Below are 23,604 nucleotides of genomic sequence, written 5' to 3' on the forward strand. Positions count from 1 at the left end.
CCAAGGCTTCAAGAACATTTTAGAAAATGTGGGCAGTGGTACCGTTTTGGCGCTACCAGGTGATTCATCTAAGAACATAAGAACATAAGCAGTGCCTCCGCCGGGTCAGACCATAGGTCCATCATGCCCAGCAGTCCGCTCCCGCGGCGGCCCAAACAGGTCACCTGTCTGAATCATCAGAAGGGGCCCCCTTGCCACCCTGGTTTCCCATTGAAGTCCTATCTTCCCATCGAAGTCCTAACCCTCCGGTTTTGCACATGCACGACCTGGTCGGGTTTCTATACTTATTTCCTGGATACTTCTCTCAGTATCCCACGATCCCTTTATCCCTCAGGAATCCGTCCAATCCCTGTTTGAATCCCTGTACCGTACTCTGCCCGACCACCTCCTCCGGCAGCGCATTCCAAGTGTCCACGACCCTCTGGGTGAAAAAAAACTTCCTTGCATTTGTTTTGAACCTATCTCCCTTCAGTTTCTCCGAGTGCCCCCTCGTACCTGTTGTCCCCTTCAGTCTGAAGAATCTGTCCCTATCCACCCTCTCTATGCCCCTCATGATCTTGAAGGTCTCTATCATATCTCCCCTGAGCCTCCTTTTTTCCAGGGAGAAGAGCCCCAGCTTATCCAACCTCTCGGCGTATGGGCAGTGTTCCAGCCCTCTTACCAGTTTCGTCGCTCTCCTCTGGACTCTCTCAAGCACCGCCATGTCCTTCTTGAGGTATGGCGACCAATACTGCACGCAGTATTCCAGATGCGGACGCACCATCGCTCGATACAATGGCATGATGACTTCCCGCGTCCTGGTTGTGATGCCCCTCTTTATGATGCCCAGCATCCTGTTGGCTTTTTTCGAGGCTGCTGCGCACTGTGCAGATGGCTTCAGTGATGCATCCACCAGCACACCCAAGTCTCTCTCAAGTCTGCTGTCTCCCAACAATGCCCCCCCCATTTTGTAGTTGAACAACGGGTTCTTTTTCCCTATATGCATGACCTTGCATTTTTCCACATTGAAGCGCATTTGCCATTTGTCTGCCCAGTCCTCCAGCTTCTCCAGGTCCCTTTGCAGGTCCTCACACTCCTCCCTGGACCTAACTCTGCCGCACAGTTTGGTATCATCTGCAAATTTTATGACCTCGCACTTTGCCTCTTTTTCCAGGTCATTGATAAATATGTTGAAGAGTAACGGCCCCAGCACCGATCCCTGTGGCACACCGCTTGTGACTCCCCGCCAGTCAGAATATTGGCCCTTTACTCCAACCCTCTGCAGTCTACCCGACAACCAGTGCTCGATCCATCTGTGCACATCTCCTCCCACCCCGTGGTTCCACAGCTTCCTAAGCAGTCTTTCATGTGGCACCTTGTCGAAAGCCTTTTGAAAATCGAGGTAAATGATGTCGATGGGTTCCCCATTGTCCACCCGACTGCTTATTCCCTCAAAGAAGTACAGAAGGTTCGTTAAGCACGACCTTCCCTTACAGAATCCGTGCTGGCTTGTTCTCAGTAGACCATTTCTTTCAATGTGCTCGCAAATGCCGTCCTTGATCATAGCTTCCACCATCTTCCCTACAATTGAAGTCAGGCTCACCGGCCTGTAGTTCCCAGGGTCACCCCTCGATCCCTTCTTGAAGATAGGTGTGACATTTGCCAATTTCCAGTCCTTTGGTACCTCTCCAGTTTTCAAGGATAGGTTACAAACATGCTGGATTGTGCCCGCTATTTCCTGTCTTAGTTCCTTCAGAACCCTTGGGTGGATCCCGTCCGGACCCGGTGATTTGCCGCATTTTAACCTGTCTATCTGTTTGAGGACATCCTCCTTACTTACCTCTATGTGTTCCAATTTTTCAGCCTGTTCCCCACTCATGAGTTCCTCTGAGTCCGGTATATTAGATGTGTCCTCTCTCGTGAAAACCGACGAGAAGAACGTGTTCAACCTCTCAGCTACCTCTTTATCCTCCTTAATCACTCCCTTCCTATCCCCATCGTCCAACGGCCCCACCTCCTCTCTCGCTGGTCATTTCCCCTTTATGTAACTGAAGAATGCCTTGAAGTTTTTTGCCTCCCTGGCCAGCCCCTCTTCGTATTTCCCTTTTGCTTTTCTAACCTCTCGGTGGCATTCTTTTTGGCATTTCCTGTGCGCCTGGTGGTTTTCCTCCGTTGGGTCCTTTTTCCATCTCCGGAAGGATACTTTTTTGTCATTTATTGCCCTCTTTACTTCTGCTGAGATCCAAATCGTGTCCTTTGACCGCTTGTTCTTGCAGCCTTTCCTGAAATTGGGGACGTACATTTTTTGTGCTTCTTGCAGGGTGTCCCTGAATAGGGTCCAGGCGCTTTCCACCGTCTCCATCTTAAAGATATTTCTGAGCTTCTTCCCCACCATTTTCCTCATAGCAACATAGTTCCCTTTCTTGAAGTTGAGCGCAGTTGTTGCGGTCCTCCTTACTATGGGTGTCCCCCTTTCTAATGTGAATCTGATCGCATTGTGGTCACTGTTGCCTAGTGGTCCTCCCACTTCTACCCCACTTGCAGGCCCCCCTAATCCGTTCAGGATGAGGTCAAGAGTAGCACTCCCTCGCGTCGGTTCCCTGACCAGTTGCTCCATGAAGCAGTCCCTCACAGCTTCTACAAATCCTGTTTCCCTAGTGCAGTTGGAGTGACCCGTACTCCAGTCTATCCCCGGGTAGTTAAAGTCCCCCATCACTGTTACATTTCCAGTCCTGCACTCCTGTCTCAGTCTAATTTCTTCTTGATTGACTGCTTGATTCGGACGTCTTCCAGTTGGGCCATTTGACTGACACGAAAAGGGTGGCTTCTTTTCCTCGGTTCTTTGGACGTGAATCTTCGAATTTGCACAGCGCTCTTTTCTCCTGTACTATTTATAGGTATATCGGGGAGATGTTTTTATTCATATAAGAGAGAAATGTGTTTCTTCCCAGAGACTAGGGCGATGGGTCACAGTCTCAGGTTTGCATTCTTCTTTGGTCACCATGACCCAGAGTATGGGATTCTGTACAGGTTATAGGATCCATGTTGCTGACTCCACTGGGAACTTCGGCTTGCTTTCCCATTATAACGCTACAGCAGTCGCTTTTGTTCCGGTGGCTCCCGGTATCTCAGGGCTCCAATTTATTTTGTAGGCTCCTCATGCATCGCTCTGTATGATTTGGTGGCTCAGCGAGATTTCTCTTTTCAAAGGCATGCCTCGGTCTTTGCTGGACTAGCTCATGGCCACCAAACATCCCGAGCTGTCGGGTTGGGTGGCTCGGTGCCTTCCATCCTCAGCTCCAGGAGTCTGGTCTTAAAAGGCGACTCAGTACTTGATCATTCTTCTACTCTTGAGCATGGTCAGGCTACCTTTCTGGAGCTTCAGACCATTCTTCCGGAATGCCGCTGAGGGTCCTTTCAGTCAGTATTATGATGGGGGTATTTCTCTACAGCTTGGGCAGTAGGGTAATGTACTCAGTTGCCAGGTACAGTTGTTGTTCTACTTCAATGGGTGGACCCTCATCTTCCTCTTCTGTTGGCAGATCATTTTAAGGGTCAGGAAAAGAGTTTGGATAGACTTTCTCTCCTCAAAATCTGAGCATGGCCCATTTATTGTATGTTACAGTGTACAGCACTGTGTACGCTCTAGAAAGTGTAAATGTTAGTAATAGTGAAATCTTCTACATCCTGGATATTGGGAATTTTGGCTCAGGCGTTCCAGCTCTTTTTATGGACGTGAGATCTCCTGGAACTAAACCTCATGGCTTCGTCTCACAATTCAATGCTTCCTAGCTTCTTCGGCGGGCACAGGGAGTGGGAGTTAGAGGGGGTAACAGCGTGGCTTCTTTCTCACCTCTGGTTTCTCTTTTTCAGTGTTTTCCCCTGGCTGATGTTGGATTGGATTTGCCATCTCAAGCTCGTTTTCCGGGCACAGTATTTGTAGAATCTCTGGCTTGGCTGCGCCATCCTTGCTATGCGGATCTGATGAGTCTTTCGACAGCTGGACTAAGAAGTTTCCTGGTATCTCTGGATTTGCTCACCTAGGGTCCGATCAACATGGATATTCGTACTACTTGGTATTACGACCTAGCTTTTGAGAAGTCATGACTGACGTGTAAGGATTATGCGAAGCAGGTTGTTCCTTCTCTTATCCAGGCACTACAGACGTCTTCACCTGTGGTTTCTGCTTCCTTTTGGAGGTTTTTCCTTTCTTGGATACTTCTCAACATTTGCACCCTTCCAGAGTTCCTTTTTGGCACAGGTGTATTGCCGAGGGCTTAGCGTTCAATTCCCTTCAGCTTCAAGTGCCATTCTTAGCTTGTTACAAGGGGCTAGGTATATTGCTCTTCGATTACTTCTCAGCTTCATGTAGTTCAGTTCCTAAACGGAGTACGGTATATTTGTACACCTCTTAGAAAGCCCTGTCCGGAGTAGAATCTTCAGGTACTTCTTCGCAGTTTACCAAAGGCTTCATTTCCTCCTTGTGCCGTTGAACACGGGATTTCTTGTGGTCATGGTTTCGGCTCTGCAGTTTTCTGAGTTGCAGGCCTTGTTCAGCGGGGATTCCTATTTCTGATTTCCAAAATCTTGGGTATCAGTTTGGACGGTACCACAATTCTTTCTAAGAAGGTGTCATCCTTTCTTTTATGACACGCACACTTTTCCTTCCTTCTTCCTGGGAGGAGAAATGGGGAGACGTGCTTTTATTCACTGCATTTTTTGAAAGTGCATAGCGTTCTCCGCGAGCAAGGTTTCTAATGACTTTTAGTTGTTTAGATTACCTTTTTGTATTCTTCAAGGGACGCCTCAAACATATGGCGGCGTCCAAAGCCTCCATTGCTCGATGGGTCCAGGAGGACATTCTTTACGCTTGCTTGATGGCAGGAAAGCAGTTGGCGAAAGAACTTCATGACCATTCCATCAGAGTGATGGCTACTTCTTGGACTCGGTCCAGAGGTTTTTTCCTTGGAGGAGTTTTGTCTCGTGGCTACTTGGTCTTCCGAGAGTGCTTTCTCTCAGCATTACTGGGTGGATGTGGGGGCGCATGCGGTAAGGGCGTTTTATGCTTCGGTTGTTGCGGAGGCGGCGTTTGCTTCCCACCCAGATTGAGGATTGCTTTGCAACATCCCATTGGTCTCTGGCTTCATCTGCTGCTTTTGCTAGGGAAGGAAAAATTATGTTCTTACCTGTTAATTTTCTTTCCCTTAGACGCAGCAGATGAATCCAGAGCCCCACCCTTTCTGGATATTGTCTGTTGGTTTTTTCTTTTCCAACTTTCGAAGTTTGTTATTATTGAGGGTTGTATTCTGTATTATTGCCTTTTGAGATTTGTTATGGGAAAGAAGTTTTTTTTTTTCTCCATGCTATCCCTATTGATGGTTACGGATGCTTGGGCAAGGAGCTATACTGGAGATACAGGAGTGCCAGCCAATGGGACCACCTGTTAATCAGTTTCTCTATCTCTGCCTGCTGGTAGATGTGTGCTATCCCATTGGTCTCTGAATTCATCTGCTGCGTCTAAGGGAAAGAAAATTAACAGATAAGAACATAATTTTTCCATATATGTGCTCTTATGCTTATTGTAAACCGTTTAGATACCTGTATGATAAACAGTATATCAAAAATAATGAAAACTTGAAACTTGTTATTTCAGAAGGGAAAATGCCCATGGACTATTCCCTTTCTAAAGTTACTGCTTCTTAGGTGTGTAAGGATGGTCGCAAGGTTGGAGGGGATAAGTGAGGCACCCTTACGCCAGGTCCCGAGTTCAATACCTTCATAGAAGATTCACCAGGAAGTAAACTCAAATGAGAAGCACAGCCAGAGGTGATGGCATAAAGAATAGATATATTGTGCAGAGAAAGCAAGGTTCATAAAAGTTACAATTAAGCATTACAATTAATGAGAGATATAAGTTTTACAATTACAAAGAATGCTTCTGTGCTCATGTGAATGAGAGAGAATAGGTGCTGTGAGGACAGAGAGGTAGAGAGAAAAGTAGTGAGAGAAAGGTGGGGGATGATGTCCCCAGCTTCAGGTTCCAGAGATAGAGCAAGAGAGGGGGTGATGTTGTGAGGGGGCTTTTATAGCTTGGAATCTTATTCTAAATATAGAATCTATTGAATTTCCCAGTATCTTTCTGTTTAGAATTTGTAAACTGTTTGAAACAATGGTTAAGGAAGGTGTGATACTTGCAGGCATGGTAGATGGGATTAGTCTCTGACTTCTTTGTCCCATTCAAGCAGCCTATCTTCTTGATAAACAATCCAGTCTGGCTGGATGCTTAATGTATGTGAATTCTGTGCAGGAGCACAGAATTCTGCATCAACATTCCAGAGTCAGATTGATATAATTTCCCATAGGCCTTTGCTGACATTGGTTAGGGCAACCAAAACTGCTGATTGCTAGCAATGCTAGGGCTGACAAGGTGTATATCAGCTGCATCCATTTAATGTGGCCTCCTTAACCCTTTCAGGACCAAGGGACATATTTGTCCCATAACTTTAAAATCCTATAAATTTTGATTGGGATAGTCTACAGTTCTAAATTTGATATGTACGGATTCCATATGATACTGCCTTTATGTAAACAAACTGGTTCCGACATTCATTCATTAGCGTCGTTGCCAGATTGACGAGAAGATTCACTTGCCACACTGTCCATAAGCCAGAAGTGTGATTTAAAAAAAAAAAAAATAATGATATTTCACAAAAAAAATCAATTTTTTGGCATCTGCAAGCCCTTTTTACCATAAAAATGTCGTCAAAACCACAAAAATTGGCCTACGATCCTTATAGTCCTGAAAGGGTTAATCTGCTAAAATCTCTTCTCTAAGAAAAGGCATACAACCCTCTAACCACTGTTCCCCCATCACATAGGTGTTAAACTGGGGTTTGAAGTTGGAGATGGTTTTCATGCATGTCGTTCTGTAACATTTTTCTTACAGAAAAACACAAAAGTGTATCCATGCATGTGGTGCAAGACTTTGTGCAAGAACTTTGAGATGTTGTCCAATGTGGATCGCAATGGCAGGATGGGTCTTTTCTGCTCCATCTGCTGCATCACGTCACATAAAGTGAAACAGTCTGCTTTAATTGGTGAGAGACAACCTGCATGTGCAATTTTTTATCTATTGTTCTTGATCACTTTTGTAATTTCTGTCACTGGCTTTATTGTTGTTTAATTGCTCTGATAACAAAAATTGATTTCTACTTTTAAAGGTTGTAAACCCCCCCCCAACAAAACCAATGTCCTACTGTATAGCTCCCATATACACATTAAAAATAAATGTAGATTAACAAAATTCGTACTTTAACATCTAGTCAAATGTTTTGAGTCAATATTCAAAGTGATTGAAGCAGGCAAGGAAGGCTCTTGCCTGCTTAAATCTATTCAGCAGTGCCTAACTGGGGCAGTACAGTTGAATAATGTCTCTAACCATCCATACTGAAAGTGGGCAAGAGACTGCTGTTATAGGGGGCAAAGTAGGGGTGTTGGTGGGAGTTACCCAGATGCCAGCAATATAAAGTGCCAGTGCCCACATCACTAACAAGCACATCAGATCGCATAAATAGCAGGCCTAATTTTGCTTGCTTTACCCTTTTCCAATTTCCCTGGCTTGCTCTTTGTGAATTTTTCAGCCAGGTTCTCTAGCGTTGTACAAGCCTTTTTCAAAGTAATGCATTCCTGAGTGTACCAGGGATTTATGAACAGGGTTGTAGAGTCAGAAATAATTTTGCATGGGGTGGGAGTTATATTGACTATTCTTGTACAATCCCACTTTATTCCAGGGCCAGTGGGTTGTTTACTTCCTCCTGCCAGGGATCTATAGGAAGCCTCAAACATTTGAAGCTTTTACCCCCCTCCCTCTCACACCTAACCACTGAGCATGCTACTCTGGACTCCAGTCTAAATTCCTGCAGGCCAGGCTGTAGGAGCTTATCTTTTCTGCTCGTGTTTCTTTTTGTGTTTTTTTTCAGTAATTTCGGTACTTTTCAGTCACAGTTTCACCTTCGTGCTATGGAGGTTCCCTGCAGGGACATCCTTGTAGCAGGAGATCGCAGACTGTTGGAGAACGTCTGTTTGTGGGAGGGGGTTCCCTGTTCGGCAGTAAGCCCCCTGGACAGCCTGCACATCTGATTGGGGCTCTGTGACTTTTCCCTTGAGAGTTAGTCACACCAGGTTTGTCTGCTAGTGGGTATAGCGCAGGCTGAGCAGTTCCTTGGAGGCGCGATTAGGATCGGAGCCAGACTGCGTTCCTCCTCCAGATTTCTGCACAGCGTGTCCATGGGTGGCGGAGGTCTCTAGCCATAGTGGTCAGGCTAGTGGGGCAGTCGGAAGACTTGAAATCCAGATTTCCCATTCCCTGAGGCTCAGGGGTCTCCCTGTATGCTGTGTTCAGCTTTGCCTGCAACTTCTATCAGACAGCACATGTAACAGTGAGTAAGAGGCTGACAGCCTGACTCATCGATTTTGGGTAGTCTTCAGAAGGGTTTTTTGGGTGATTTCCCTGCATGCCCTACCACTCCCTACCTCCAAAATCCCAAAATTGTCATTTTCTTAGGGTTCCTTTACTTTTCCCACGCTATTTTTCTTCAAAATTGGAGACTAGGGGACACTCGATGAAGTTGCAGGGAAATACTCTTAAAACCAATAGGAGGAAATTTTTTTCACTCAGAGAATAGTTAAGCTCTGTAATGCATTGCCAGAAGATAGAAACATAGAAAAATGATGGCAGAAAAGGGCCAAAGCCCATCAAGTCTGCCCACTCTAGTGACCCTTCCCCCATGAGTTTGCTCATCAACCTCCTGTCCTTACCTCATTAGAGATCCCACATGAATATCCCATTTATTTTTGAAATCTGCCATGCTGTTGGCCTCAATCACCTGCCGTGGGAGTTCATTCCAATGATCGACCACCCTCTCAGTGAAGAAATACTTTCTGGAGTCACCATGAAATTTCCCTCCCCTGATTTTCAGCAGATGCCCTCTGGTGGACGAAGGTCCCATAAGACGAAAGATATCCTCTTCCACCTCGATACGACCCGTGATATATTTAAATGTCTCAATCATATCCCCTCTCTCTCTTCGTTCTTCAAGTGAGTACAGCTGCAATTTATTCAGCCTTACTTCGTACGGAAGATCCTTGAGCCCTGAGACCATCCTAGTGGCCATCCGCTGAACTGGCTCAACTCTCAGCACATCTTTCCGGTAATGTGGTCTCCAGAATTGAACACAATATTCCAAATGAGGTCTCACCATGGACCTGTACAGTGGCATTATGACCTCTGGCATCCTGCTGATAAAACCTCTACGGATACAACCCATCATTTGCCTTGCCTTGGAGGAAGCCTTTTCCACTTGATTGGCAGTTTTCATGTCATCACTAATGATTACTCCTAAATCCCGTTCTTCCTTAGTTCTAACTAAGGTCTCACCATTTAACGTGTAAGTCCTGCACAGATTTCTTTTACCCAGATGCATCACTTTGCATTTTTTAGCATTGAAGTTGAGCTGCCAAGTCGATGACCATTATTCTAATAGTAGTAGGTCCTGCGTCATACTGTCAGGCATAGTGCTTTTACCTACTATGTTGCACAGTTTGGCGTCATCGGCGAACAATGATATTTTTCCTCTGAGCCCTTGGGTCATATCACTTATGAATATGTTGAATAGGATTGGACCCAAGACCGAGCCCTGTGGCACTCCACTGGTCACGTCTGATGTTTTGGATGGTGTACCATTTACCATCACCCTCTGAAATCTACCGCTCAGCCAATCCTTAACCCATGCAGCTAGTGTTTCCCCTAATCCCAGCGATTTCAACTTGTTCAATAACCTGCGGTGTGGGACGCTATCAAAAGCTTTGCTGAAGTCCAAATACACTACGTCCAGGGACTCCCCGGCATCCAGTTGTCTTGCTACCCAGTCGAAGAAGCTAATCAGATTTGATTGGTAAGAGCAGATAGCATAGCTGGTTTTAAGAAAGGTTTGGACAAGTTCCTGGAGGAAAGTCCATAGTCTGTTATTGAGAAAGACATGGGGGAAGCCACTGCTTGCCCTGTATTGGTAGCATGGAATATTGCTACACCTTGAGTTTTGGCCATATACTAGTGTCCTGGATTGGTCACCGTGAGAACGGGCCACTGGGCTTGATGGACCATTGGTCTGACCCAGTAAGGCTTTTCTTATGTTCTTATTGGATTGTTTTTGTTTTTTACAGATTTTGTTTTGTTTTGTTTTTTATCCTATCTGGTTTTTTGATATTCCACGTACCATCATCTGGGACCCCTGAGAAAGAAGTGTTTCTTTGAAACACGGACTGTGTTAGGTCCAGTCCACATGAATACTAGAACCAGATTTTTATGTATGTTATATATGTCATCTTCTAAAGCTACATTGAGCTAGTTGCCAGCCTGGGTCTGGATGACCTTTATGGCCAGTGTTCAGGATCACAAACCCAAGGTTTTGCCTGGGAGCAGGTCCCGCCCTTCCAGTAGTTCAGTATATTCAAATTTTCGGCCCTTTTGGTGTTCCCATCTGTACTCGGTTCTTCCTCAGGACAGCAGTCCTCTTCGTCTGCCAGACCACGCCTCAGCGGGACTAACCATCAACAGTTAATGACAAGACAGCTGGCTGCTTCCGCTAAGAAACAGTTCTGATGCTAGGCTGCCGTCTCCTCCGTGCATCGGGGGGAAGGGGAGGTTGTCAGCTTTTCTGGCGGAATGGGAGTCCCATCATCTCCGACCACTGGGTTCTGGAGGTTCTCTGCTATGGCCACAAATTGGAGTTCTTGTTCTTGTCCTCTGATCTAATATTTTCTGGATTCCACTGTGGGTCGTCCTGAGAAGGCCAAGGTCGGAAGACTTTTGGATCTTGCGGCAATTGAACCCGTGCCAGAGCGAGTCTTGGGCTCTGGGAAATGCTCAATATACTTCATTGTTTCACAGAAAGGATCCGACGACTGGAGACCGATTCTGAACCTCAAGGCAGTCGATGTGGCTCTGAAAGTGCCCCACTTTTGCATGGAGACAGTGTGCTCAGTGATAGCATCTGAGGCACCGGGGTAGTTTATGGCCTCCCTAGATTTGACGGAGGCATATGTCCACATTCCCATTTTCCCAGACCACCGGAGGTTTCGGTAGTTCATATCTTGGGGCACCATTTTCAGTTTGCGGTTTTCCCCTTTGGATTGGCGACGGCACCCTGGACCTTCACCAAAATGATAGTGGTGGTAGTGGCCCATCTTTGCTCCCTGGGTGTCATGGTTCACCTAGATCTGGATGACTGGTTGATCAGTGCTTCTTCTCTGTCTGAGGGGCATTAGGTGGTCCAGTAGATGGTTCAGTTGCTGCAACGTCTGGGCTGGGTGATAACTTCTAGAAGATTCACATCGAGCCTACCCAAGATTTGGAGTACCTGGGAATTCGATTTCACACAGGGCAGAACAAAGTATTTCTACCCGTGTCCCATCTCGGCAGAATATCTTTGAGACCGGCATTTCATTAAAGATGGTGCAATATCTGATCCATCCAATTAAGATTTGGGGGTAACTATCGATCAACATCTAGCAATATGTACCCAAGTATTTTTGGTGGTTCATAAATGTTTTCATATTCTCTGGAAATTGTGCACTCTTAAGGGCTTATTTTGATTTTTCGGCCTTCAGATTGTTGGTACAGTCTTAGGTATTAAGCCATTTGGACTACTGTAATATAGTCTATTTGGCTGGAACAAAGAAAAATCTTTTTCAAGATTGAAAATTATTCAAAATGCTGCAGCAAGACTTATTTATGTTTTGAAAAAGTATGATCACATATATCATTTCTATCGAGAATTGCACTGGCTGCCAATGGAAGTGAGGGTTATCTTTAACCTGGATTGTATGTATTACAAAGTATTAGCTAGCGATTCTCCTTCCTATTTGACTGAATCATTTTGGTTTTCTATTCAAAAATTTTCTCGAAGCACTAAAGTTCTTTTGAATTTTCCATCGGTGAATGGTTGTAAATAATAATAATAATAATAACTTTATTCTTGTATACCGCATTACCATGGAAGTTCTATGCGGTTAACAGAAGAAGAGACTGTACATTTACAGCGATGTTACAATTTCATTAAGGTTAGATTTACATTTTGGACGGTACAAATTCAGTCAGGTTACCTTTACATTTTTTTGGCAATAAATATGCTGTGAAGTTATTTTGACAGTTAGGTTATATGTTCAGAACGGTTACAATTGCTATAGTTAGATACAGCAGCGTTACAGATTGCAGTGTTGCATGAGGTAGTAAGGGTTTAGGGGGAGAGGTCAGGAGGGGAAGGGGGAGGAGGGAGGGTTGATCAGAGGAATTTGTCAAAGAGGTAGGTTTTGGTTAACTTCCGGAATGTTTGATAGTGGGGGGAATTGGAGATAAGGGTAGAGAGGCATTTGTTCCATTTGCCCGCTTGGAATGCTAGAGATCGGTCAAGGAATTTTTTGTAGAGGCAGCCCTTCATGGAGGGGAAGGAGAACAGGTAGGTGTTTCGTGTGCGAGAGGGGCGTGCAATTTTAAGGTGATCGGATAGGTAGATTGGTGAGGAGCCTGCTAAGGTTTTGAAGCAGAGGCAGGCAAATTTAAAGATGATTCTTGCCTCCACCGGCAGCCAGTGGAGTTTAGCATAATAGGGGCTGACGTGGTCGTATTTTTTGAGGCCGAAGATGAGGCGGACAGCGGCATTTTGTACTATTCTTAGGCGTTTGATGGTGTTTTTGTAGGTTCCTAGGTATATGATGTTACAGTAGTCCAATATGCTTAAGATTAATGATTGGACCAGTAAGCGGAAGGAGAGGTGGTCGAAGTGGTGTTTAATAGTGCGGAGTTTCCAGAGGGTACAGAAGCATTTTTTGACCTGGGCATTGGTATGGTCTTCTAATGTTAAGCATCTATCTAGGATGACTCCGAGTATTTTTATGGAGGGGTTGATAGGATAATCTAGGCCGTTCAGTTTTATGGAGGTGTTTGTTATTTTGTGGGTAGGGCTTGCTAGAAAGATTTTGGTTTTTTCGGTGTTCAATTTTAATTTAAATTGTGAGGTCCATTGTTCTAATTTGGTGAGGATGGAGGATGTGAGTTGTTCCGTCTGTTGGGTGAGTGAAGTTAAGGGGATGATGATGGTGATGTCATCAGCGTAGATGAATGATTTAAGATTTAAATCAGGTAGTGTACGTGCTAGAGGTGCCAAGTAGATGTTAAAGAGGGAGGGGGAGAGTGGGGAGCCTTGTGGAACTCCACAGGAATTACGCCATTGATGGGAGAAGATTCCATTGCTGTGGACTTGATAGGTACGGCTAGTTAGGAAGCTAGAGAACCAGTGGAATACTTGGCCGGAAATGCCGATGGAGTCAAGGCAACGGAGCATAATATCATGGTCGACCAGGTCGAAAGCGCTGCTTAGGTCGAATTGGAGTACTAGGGCGCTTTTGCCCAGGGAGAATAGTTGGAGGAGGTAGTTGGTTAGAGCAGCTAGGACTGTTTCCGTGCTGTGGTTTGCTCGGAAGCCGGATTGAAAATCAGGAAGGATGTTGAACTTTTCTAAGTAGTTCATGAGGTCATGGTTAATGAGGCCTTCCATTAGTTTTTGGAAGAGTGGTATGTTGGCGATGGGTCTGTAGTTGGTGATGGAGGAGATGGGTTCTTTGTTGTTTTTGAGGCGGGGGGATACGAGAATGTGGCTGAGTTCAGTGGGGAAAAGGCCGGTGGACAGGCATAATGAGATCCAATTGAAGAGTTCGGCTTTGAATTAAGGGGGAGCAGATTTAATAATGGTGGGTGGGCAGTTGTCTAATAGGCAGTTGGAGTTGGCATATTTCGAGAAGAGTTTGAGAAAAAGGTTCCAGTCTGGGCTTTCGAATGAGCTCCAGGTCATGTCAGCCCTTGAGCCTGTTGTGTCTATTGCTGGAAGGGTAGGAATTGTCTCAGTGTTGGGAGTTGTAAGTGATAATTTTAGGGTTTTGATTACCAAGCTGCAATCTGGGATAAGGAATTTAAACTTTTTCTATTAAGGTCTATATCATATTTTGCATTTTAGGAGACAGTTGAAATACTTACTTGTTTTCAAAGTTCTTGGGTTTCTAGTCTCCTAACTAGTCTCCTAACTTGACCTCTCAAGTTCTTGGGTTTCTAGTTTCCCAACTTGACCTCTCCGCAGCATTTGACCTGGTCGACCACTCCATACTGCTACAGATACCTGACACTGTTGGGATCTCAGGCAAGGTCTACAATTGGTTCCAAGGATTCCTCAAATCAAAAACCTACAGGGTAAAGTCCAATGATATCAAATCAGAACCATGGTCCAACCCATGCGGAGTTCCACAAGGATAACCTCTATCACCTATGCTCTTCAACCTCTTTATTTCCTCCCTTGGAGCCACTTTAGATAACTTAAATGTTACATCCTTCAGCTACGCAGACAACATCACCATACTCCTCCCTTTCGACCCATCAGAGCCCACCAAAAACAGCAAAGCTGGAAACAATCCTAGATGCAGTGGAAAAATGGATAGTAGACCACAAACTGAAACTAAACTCAGATAAAACAAAATTCCTTCTGCTCGAAAAGGCCAAAACTCCCACCATTACAGAACTGAAAATTAAAAACACCAAATACCCAATACAGCCCGAACTCAAACTCCTAGGAGTAACGATAGACAGATGCTGCACAATGCAGTCCCAAATCAATAAAACATCCCAGAAAGCTTTTTTAATTATGAGAAATCTACGTAAAATAAGAAAATTCTGCCAACATGATAAAACAACTTCAGACTATACAAAACACTGCCCTCAGACTGATCTACTCCCTGAGAAAATATCATATTACAACTGCCTTCCTAGACTCTCACTGGCTACCTATGCAAGCACGAATTCAATTCAAATTCTACTATCTATTATTCAAAGCATTAAACGGCTCTGCCCCCCCCCTATCTAAACAACCGCCTAAACCAGATCCTCACCTCAAACATAGTAACATAGTAGATGAAGGCAGATAAAGACCCGAATGGTCCATCCAGTCTGCCCAATCTGATTCAATTTAAATTATTATTATTATTATTTTTTTTTTCTTCTTAGCTATTTCTGGGCGAGAATCCAAAGCTTTACCCGGTACTGTGCTTGGGTTCCAACTGCCGAAATCTCTGTTAAGACTTACTCCAGCCCATCTACACCCTTCCAGCCATTGAAGCTCTCCCCTGCCCATCCTCCTCCAAACGGCCATGCACAGACACAGACCGTACAAGGCCTTCCCTCCACTCAAGGGCACTCAGTGCAAAAAGATGCTTGATAACCTTCTGGCGACGCAAGCAGCAAAACCTAACCACTCCATCTCCAACCTGTTGATGGCAACGGGCGACTTCAAAACTTTTCAAAAAGAAATCAAAACACTACTTTTCAAAAAATTTATCCAGATATCTTAATCCAACCCTTCCCCCTCCTCCTAGTTAAATTCTCCCCCAAAACCTCCACTTAAATAATCTCTTCCTCCCCAAAACACCAACCAAGTATTCAGATCCCTGAAATGTAGCGTAATCTTATTTGTACTCTAACTGTAATCTATTTGTTATATCACACAGTAACGTACAGTCAATTTAATATCCAAGTTGCAAGTTCTTCTGGAATCAATCCAGCTCTCTCTCCTCTCTTGTAACCAAAAAAACCCAAAAAAACTGTTGTAACTTCACTGGAAATGTCCAGTTGGCTCTTTTGTAATCCGCCTTGAACTGCAAGGTATAGGCGGAATAGAAGTCCCTAATGTAATGTAATGTATTAATTGTGTATTCCTAGCTAATCTTTTGTAAACCGCATAGAACTTAAAGGGGATGCGGTCTCAAAATGAATTTTTATGTTATATGTCATGTTATGTCCCATCAGGAGAGACTTCACCAGGTCATCAGAACCTTCCTGGCCACTCTGACCCCGATGATGTGGCAATATCTTCAGGAGGCTCTGCTGTCACGCTGGAATCCACAGTGGGACCCGTTACTTGCACCCCTGCCTTGGTCGGTGGTGGCGTACAACATTCTGGAGTGGTGGTTGCGTCCCCTCTCGCGGTCTCATTCAGCCAGAGGAGTATCCTTCTCTTGGGCAGAATCATCTGCTATATTTCTGCATGTGATTTGTAAGGCTGGTGAAGACTGAATGAATTCTATACTTTGGTCTTTTCGGAAGAACAAGTAAGAGATCTACCTGAACTGGAAATGGTTTTCAAGGGTGATGATGTGGAGGAACTAAAAGAAATCTCGGTGAATCTGGAAGATGTACTAAGCCAAACCTGGTTCGGCTTCAGCAAGAATCGGGGGCTCCGGTTGCGTTGTCACTCTTGCCTCCTCATGCAGGGGCCAATCGCACTGCAGGATCCGGACAGCTTTGGTCTTAAGGCATGGCTCTTGAGCGCGTGACATTGATGGGCCAGGGCTATTCATCAGCAGTGATTGCCACATTGCTTCACAGTAAACGGAAGTCCATGGTAGTGGCCTACATGAAGGCTTGGCAGTGCTACCAAGTGTGGTGTGCACTCCGACAGGGGAACCTTTCTCTTCTTCCTTAGATTCCTCGGATCCTGGAGTTTTTGCAGGATGGCCTGAAGAAGGGCCTTGCGGTGGCTTGCTCTGGGTTCAGATTGCAGGTCTTTCATGTATGGGACCTCCTTGCTTTGAGGGGCTCATTAGCTGTACATCTGGATGTGGTATGTTTTCTGCAGAGTGCGGTTTGGCTGCGGCCTCCTTTGCGCCTTCCCTGTCTGACATGGAATCTAAATCTGGTTCTGAGAAAGTTAAAGTGTCATGGGATAGGTGGCAAAGTTTAGTTGTGGATTAGGAATTCGTTATCGGATAGAAAACAGAGGGTAGGGTTAAATGGTCATTTTTCTCAATGGAGGAGAGTAAACAGTGGAGTGCCAGTGCTATTTAACTTATTTATAAATGATCTGGAAATTGGAACGACGAGTGATGTGATTAAATTTGTAGATGACACTAAACTGTTCAAAGTTGTTAAAATGCATGCGGATTGTGAAGAATTGCAGGTGGACCTTAGGAAATTGGAATACTGGGCATCCAAATGGCAGATGAAATTTAATGTGGACAAATGCAAAGTGATGCACATTGGGAAGAATAACCTGAATCAGAGTTACCGGATGTTAGGGTTCACCTTGGGGATTAGCGCCCAAGAAAAGGATCTGGGTATGATTGTAGACAATAAGATGAAACCTTCTGCCTAATGTGTGGCGGCGGCCAAAAAAGCAAACAGGATACTAGGAATTATTAAAAAATGGATTGTTAACAAGACTAAGAATATTATAATACCCCTGTTTTGCTCCATGGTGTGACTTCATCTGGAGAATTGCGGTCAATTATCCCAGGACAAGCAGGCAGGTATTCTCACAAGTGGGTGACGTGATCCAACGGAGCCCCGATGCGGACACCTCACAAGCAGTCTTGCTTGAAGAAACTCGAAGTTTTGAGTCGCCCACACCGTGCATGCGCGAGTGCCTTCCTGCCCAGCGCAGGGCGCGTCTCCTCAGTTCTTACTTTTCCGCGGAGCCGAGAAGTCCGTCTTCGACTCTCTGCGTGAAGTTTTCTTCACTTGTGCCTTCTTAAGTCCGCGGTTTTGGGTTTATTTTCTCATAATTGCTGATTTTTGTCGTGTTTTGTTGTTTAAAAAAAAAAATTCTTCCATCCGTTTGACCGGGCAGGCCACGTGGCCGCAGCCCCGCAGCCAGACAGCCTCGCAGGCAGACTTGCTTTTAGAATTTTCAAAGAGTTCGCGAGTGCTGCACCGTGCATGTGCCAAGTGCCTTCCCGCCAAACATAGGTCGTGCATCTCCTGTGAGGTACCTCAGTTTTCAGCGGAGCCAAGAAGCACCTGTTTCTCAGTTCTGCCGATTTTTCAGTTGCTGTCTTGCACCGCGGCTTTCTTTTTTCTTTATTTGTTTCTTTCTTTTAGTCGCTGTGCAGCGCGTCTCTTTTTTTTTTTATTTAAACCTTTTATTTTTTTCTTCCGTCGGTTGGTCCGGTGGGGCTTGGGCTCAGGCCCTGCTGCCGGCCCTCATTTATTTTTGGCCGTACTTTTTTTTTCTATGTCCCTGCCTCTTACCGGGTTTAAGAAGTGTAGCCAGTGTAATTGGGCGATTTCTCTCACCGACCCCCATCGTTGGTATATCAAGTGCTTGGGGCCTGAACTTTGTCCTGAGTCCTGCCCGCGCTGTGCTACCTTTCAGAAACAAGCTCTCCGGAGGCGTCGTGCCAAGATCCTGGAGCTCTTTGGTCCTATGGAGTAGTCTGCAGAAAGGGCCTCGGCCTCGACCCCCCCCCCCCCCCCCCCCCGTGGTGGCCTCGTCTTCCAAGTCCTCAACCTCGAGCAAGTCGCCCTTGTCCTCGAAGGCCTCGTCTGATGTGCCTCTAAGGTCTCGTCCTCAGGCAAGTCTCCTCATCCCTCTGCAGGTACGCTACCTAAGAAGCCTCCAACTGAGTCTCTGGCAATCCAGGCAACGAGTGCAGTCATGCCAGCCTATACGAGATCTCCTCCTAAGCGTGCTTCCAAACAGAGGGAATACTCATCTTCGAGGTTGCCCTCTATGGAGCGCACTGCTGCATCTTCAGACCAGAGTCATTGGTCTCGGTGCCTGTCTTCGAGGACATGCTGCAAGCCATACTGACCACACAGCTTACCACTGTTTTGGCCAAGCTTGCCCCTGCCTCGACCCTGCTCTCTGCAAGCCAGCCTGAGCATTCTGTCGAGGCACCACAAGCAAAACCTCATCAGTCTCGACTATTGTCCTAAAGTGACTACTCGCCTCATCCTTCCAGGACCGAGTCTCCAGCTATTCAACTTGTTCGAGACATGGGGGAAAAGCCTTGTTCGAGGCCTCACTTGAAATTAAACTAAACTAAAACTTAACCTTATATACCGGGCCTTCAACCAAAGGAAGCTCGACGCGGTTAACAATAAATAAAAATAAATAAATAAATAAAGTAAACTGAAATACAAGAGTTAGTTTTCAAAAGTTTAGCAAATAAAATTTTTTTTAGATGTTTACGGAAGAGTTGGAAGGATCTGGGACACCTCAAAATTAGGGGAAATTCATTCCAAAGTTGGGAAAATTTAAACCCCAGAGAGCTGCTAAAATTCTTAACTCCTTGAATTCTTCTCCTAGAAGGAAGAGAAAGTTTAAATCGATGAATGCCTCTCGCATATGAAATTCTATAAACATTCCATAGCTGAGGAACAAGAGGAGCAAAGATACCATGTAAAATCTTAAAAACAATACATAAACACTTAAACTGAATTCTAAAATAAACCGGGAGCCAATGGAGAGAGACAAGCAAAGGAGTCACGTGGTCGAATTTGCTCTTTACATAGATCAACTTTGCGGTGGTATTCTGAATCAATTGTAATCTTTGAAGGCAGTTCTTAGTGATGCCAAGATAAATGACGTTACAATAATCTAACTGGGATAATATAATAGATTGGACCAAAACAGAAAAATGACATTGATGGAAAAGAGATCTGACCTTCCTCAACATTCGTAAGCTGAAAAAACATTTCTTAACTAGAGAGTTTATTTGATTCTTAAAAGTAAGAGAAGAATCAAAAAGTATTCCCAAAATCTTAGAGGAGAACTCAATTTGTAGGGAGACTCCAGAATCCAAAAGGAAGATGATCCAATTTTGGGCCTAACCACAGAAGTTTAGTTTTAGCTGCATTTAGCTTCATCTGGACAGACATAGCCCAAGTTTGAGGTTTAGAGATACAGTGATTTAGTTTAAAAGTTAAATTGGTAATATTTGGGTCAATCTCAATCAGTATAAAAATGTCATCTGCATAAGTAAAAAGCGTTTCTCACACTGACAACTTATAAATATTCAAAGTTGTCATATAAAGATTGAACAAAATTGGGGAAAGCAGAGAGCCCTGGGGAACTCCGCAAGGAGGTTGCCAGGAATTAGAAATATTACCATCAATATTAAGTGAATAAGATCAGGACAATAAAAATTTAGAAAACCAAACAAGAACAACCTGATTAAGACCTATATCTGAAAGTAATTGGAGCAAAATGTCATGATGTACAACATTAAACGCCACAGACAAATCAAACTGAAGCAAAATTGAACATTTATTTTGAAGTTGTAATTGTTGGATTTTAGAAAGAAGAGAGATCAATAAAGTTTCGATACTAAAATAAGACTGAAACCCATATTGAAAAGGTTGAAGTAATGAAAATTTCTCCAGATAATAAGTAAGTTGACCTGCTACAATTGATTCTAACAACTTTGTCAACAATGGTATATTAGCAATTGGTCGATAATGTGAGGGGATAATGGGATCTAAATCTGATTTTTTTTCAGAAGGGGAAGGAGAGTTATTTGCCCCATAGATTGCATAAAGTATCCATTTTCCAGTGAATAATTTAATAAAAGTTATGATCTGAGAAGGAATATTGAAAAAAAGATAACTGGGCCTCTTCTCCCTTGAAAAGAGGAGACTAAGAGGGGACATGATCAAAACATTCAAGATACTGAAGGGAATAGACATAGTAGATAAAGACAGGTTGTTCACCCTCTCCAAGGTAGGGAGAACGAGAGGGCACTTTCTAAAGTTAAAAGGGGATAGATTCCGTACAAACGTCAGGAAGTGGTAGAAAACTGGAATGCTCTTCCGGAGGCTGTTATAGGGGAAAACGCCCTCCAGGGATTCAAGACAAAGCTAGACAAGTTCCTGCTGAACTGGAACGTACGCAGATAGAGCTGGTCTCAGTTAGGGCACTGGTCTATGACCTAGGGGCCGCCGCGTGAGCAGACTGCTGGGCATGGTGGACCACAGGTCTGACCCAGCAGCGGCAATTCTTATGTTCTTATGTGTTAGAACCTGACCATCTTCCGGAGTCGTGCACCTGCTGTGCTACACTTCAAAATCGAGCTCTTAAATGTTGTTGAGTTCAGATTGAAAAAATATTTGGGGGAATGGATCTGCCTTTACCTAAGGCCTTGACCCAGATTCCGGCCCCGACCTCAACCGCATCAAAGTCTTCTACAGGACCAAAACCTTTAACCTTGACCTTGCTCAAACCTTCCTTGAGAGGGAAGTCTTCGTCTTTGAGGAAATCAGCTAAATCTTCTCCCGAGACACCGTTATCCTCAGTATCTCCGTCAGGTAAGATAGCTAAGCCAACTCCTCCGGTCATGCCACCCTTGGAACTGGTGGGTCTGAGGCTACTCAGGAAACGTGTCTCAAAATCGAGGCAATACTTTTCCTCGAGGTCATCTTCCTTGGAGTCCATAGCCACATCAATTGTACCAGATCCAGTGGTTTCGGTGCTGGCTTTGCAGAATATGTTGGAAACTATTCTGCATCAGGAGTTTGGTAAAATGCTTGCCAAATTGACTCCTGCCTAGACTCTGCTTCCTGCAGTCCAGCAGTAATACAAGAACATAAGAACATAAGAAGTTGCCACCACTGGGTCAGACCATTGGTCCATTGCAGTCAGGTCCATGACCTGTAATGTGGTTCCTGTCCATTTCTGTAACCTACCTCTTCTTTTATCTGTAACCCTCAATCCCCTTATCTTTTAGGAACTTATCTAAACCTTCCTTGAAACCCTGCAATGTGCTCTGGGCTATCACAACCTCCGGAAGCGCGTTCCATGTGTCCACCACCCTCTGGGTAAAAAAGGAGTCTTGAGAGTGCCTCATGTCCAATCTACACACACTATGCAAGGAGTTGAGTCCTTGAGAATGCCTCGAGATCATTCTACACACTCTAAAGAAGGAGTTGAGTCCTTGAGAGTGCCTTGAGATACCTCTACATAAGGAGCTGAGTTCTTTTCAGGGTCTCAACGTTGTTTTCCGACTTCCAGTCCTACCTCTTCACATAAGGCGTTGCCCTTTTCGAGGCATAGGACGAGGACTCCTTGACATTCATCTTCAATGCTGGATCCAACTCAATCACTGGACCGTGATTCAAGCCCACATCATTTGTTGAGGCATTCATCGAGGCCCAGGTCTTCTTCTCGAGACAGGTCTTGTTTATCGAGGCATCGAGACTCGTCGAGACCACCAATTCCTTTGTCGAGGAGATCTGTTGCAGAGCCTCACCATTCTCGTCAATCGAATTCTTCTCCTGCGAGGTTTTCTTCAGATTCCAGAAGTGGACGTTCGTCTTCATCTTTGCCTAATGGATTCAGATCTCAGGTATCAATACTCCAGAGAGGCTTCACCTTCGTTCTCTGCTGTGAAAGGTACCTCGAGGGGCTCTCATTCACCTTCTCCTCAACAAGGTCATACCTCTTCAGATCCGGTGTCCTTTACAAAATTTCTATGCCAAATGAGTAAGGATCTTAACATCACTTTGGAATTTGACTCAAAATACTCTAAGGAGTATTTGGAAGATCTTGGTATGTCTCCTCCTAGGAATTCTCTCAAATTACCCATGAATGCCATTCTTTCTCAAACTTTCAAAAGAAATCTTGATACACCATATTCCGTCCCCGCTGTGCCAGCAAAGATGGAATCTCGATATACCATATATACTCAAATATAAACTGGGATTTTGGGGCCCCAAAATTGGCCCCAAAATGGAGGTCCTGATTTATATTCGGGTCATCCCCCAGTGATCACCCGAAACCCTCACGGACTTCTGCAGGCTTGCCTTAGGCAGGGACAGGAGGGATCTCTCCTGTCTCCTGCCCTGGCCGACATTAATAATTAACACCCTCCCTCCTTCCCTCCCTAGACCACCTGTTCCCTGGTGGTCTAGCATGTACGCACGGAAATCTTCCTTTGTAAAGGTAGTAGCGGCGCACCCGGGCCAGCAACGCAGGAGCAAGCTTTTCGTGCTCCCGGCCGGCCCTGCACCGCTCCTTGATAGGCTACCGCAAGAACCGCAAATCCTGCGAGAACTTGCAGCAGTTCAATGTCAAGGATCCAATACCCCTGCAGATCTTTCCATCTCTTCTCACACAGAGTCAAGGGTCACTTTTACATCCCAATCTACAGTTGTTGCATCTGACATAAGAACATAATTGCCACTGCTGGGTGGGCGCTTGGAATTCTCTTCCGGAAGATGTTGTAGCGGAGACTACTGTTCTGGGTTTCAAGCGCAAGTTGGATGCACACCTTCTTGCAAATCATATTGAGGGATACGGTAATTTCGGGTCTCCAAAAAGGAGTACCTAAATGGGCCTCCGCGTGTGCGGTTCGCCGGACTTGATGGACCTCGGTCTGATCCGGTGAAGGCATTTCTTATGTTCTTATGTTCTTATGTCAAACCAGTGGTCCATCATGCCCAGCAATCTGCTCAAGCGGCGGCCCTCTGGTCAAAGACCAGCATCCTAACTGAGACCAGCCCTATCAGCGTACGTTCTTGTTCAGCAGGAACTTGTCTAGCTTTGTCTCGAATCTCTGGAGAGTGTTTTCCCCTATGAGACTCCGGAAGAGCGTTTCAGTTTTCCACCACTCTCTGGGTGAAGAAGAACTTCCTTCCGTTAGTACAGAATCTATCCCCTTTCAACTTTTAGAGACTGCCCTCTCATTCTCCCTTCCTTGGAGAGGGTGAACAACCTGTCCTTATCTACTACCTTGAATGTTTCTATCATGTCC

The 23,604-nt window shown here is 45.0% G+C and overlaps 1 protein-coding gene across 13 annotated transcripts in view; it reads left to right on the forward strand.

Annotated features, from left to right (window-relative positions):
* Positions 1–23,604, forward strand: part of ZMYM3 (zinc finger MYM-type containing 3) — a 677,821-nt gene that overhangs the window by 330,089 nt on the left and 324,128 nt on the right. For all 13 annotated transcript variants that reach the window (XM_033945153.1, XM_033945158.1, XM_033945160.1 and 10 more), the window contains one exon: positions 6,926–7,076. In XM_033945153.1, coding sequence (XP_033801044.1) covers positions 6,926–7,076 — 151 coding nt within the window. The remainder of the gene's footprint in view (positions 1–6,925; positions 7,077–23,604) is intronic.

This window comes from Geotrypetes seraphini, chromosome 5 (assembly GCF_902459505.1).
Source record: "Geotrypetes seraphini chromosome 5, aGeoSer1.1, whole genome shotgun sequence".
NCBI classification, from domain to species: domain Eukaryota; kingdom Metazoa; phylum Chordata; class Amphibia; order Gymnophiona; family Dermophiidae; genus Geotrypetes; species Geotrypetes seraphini.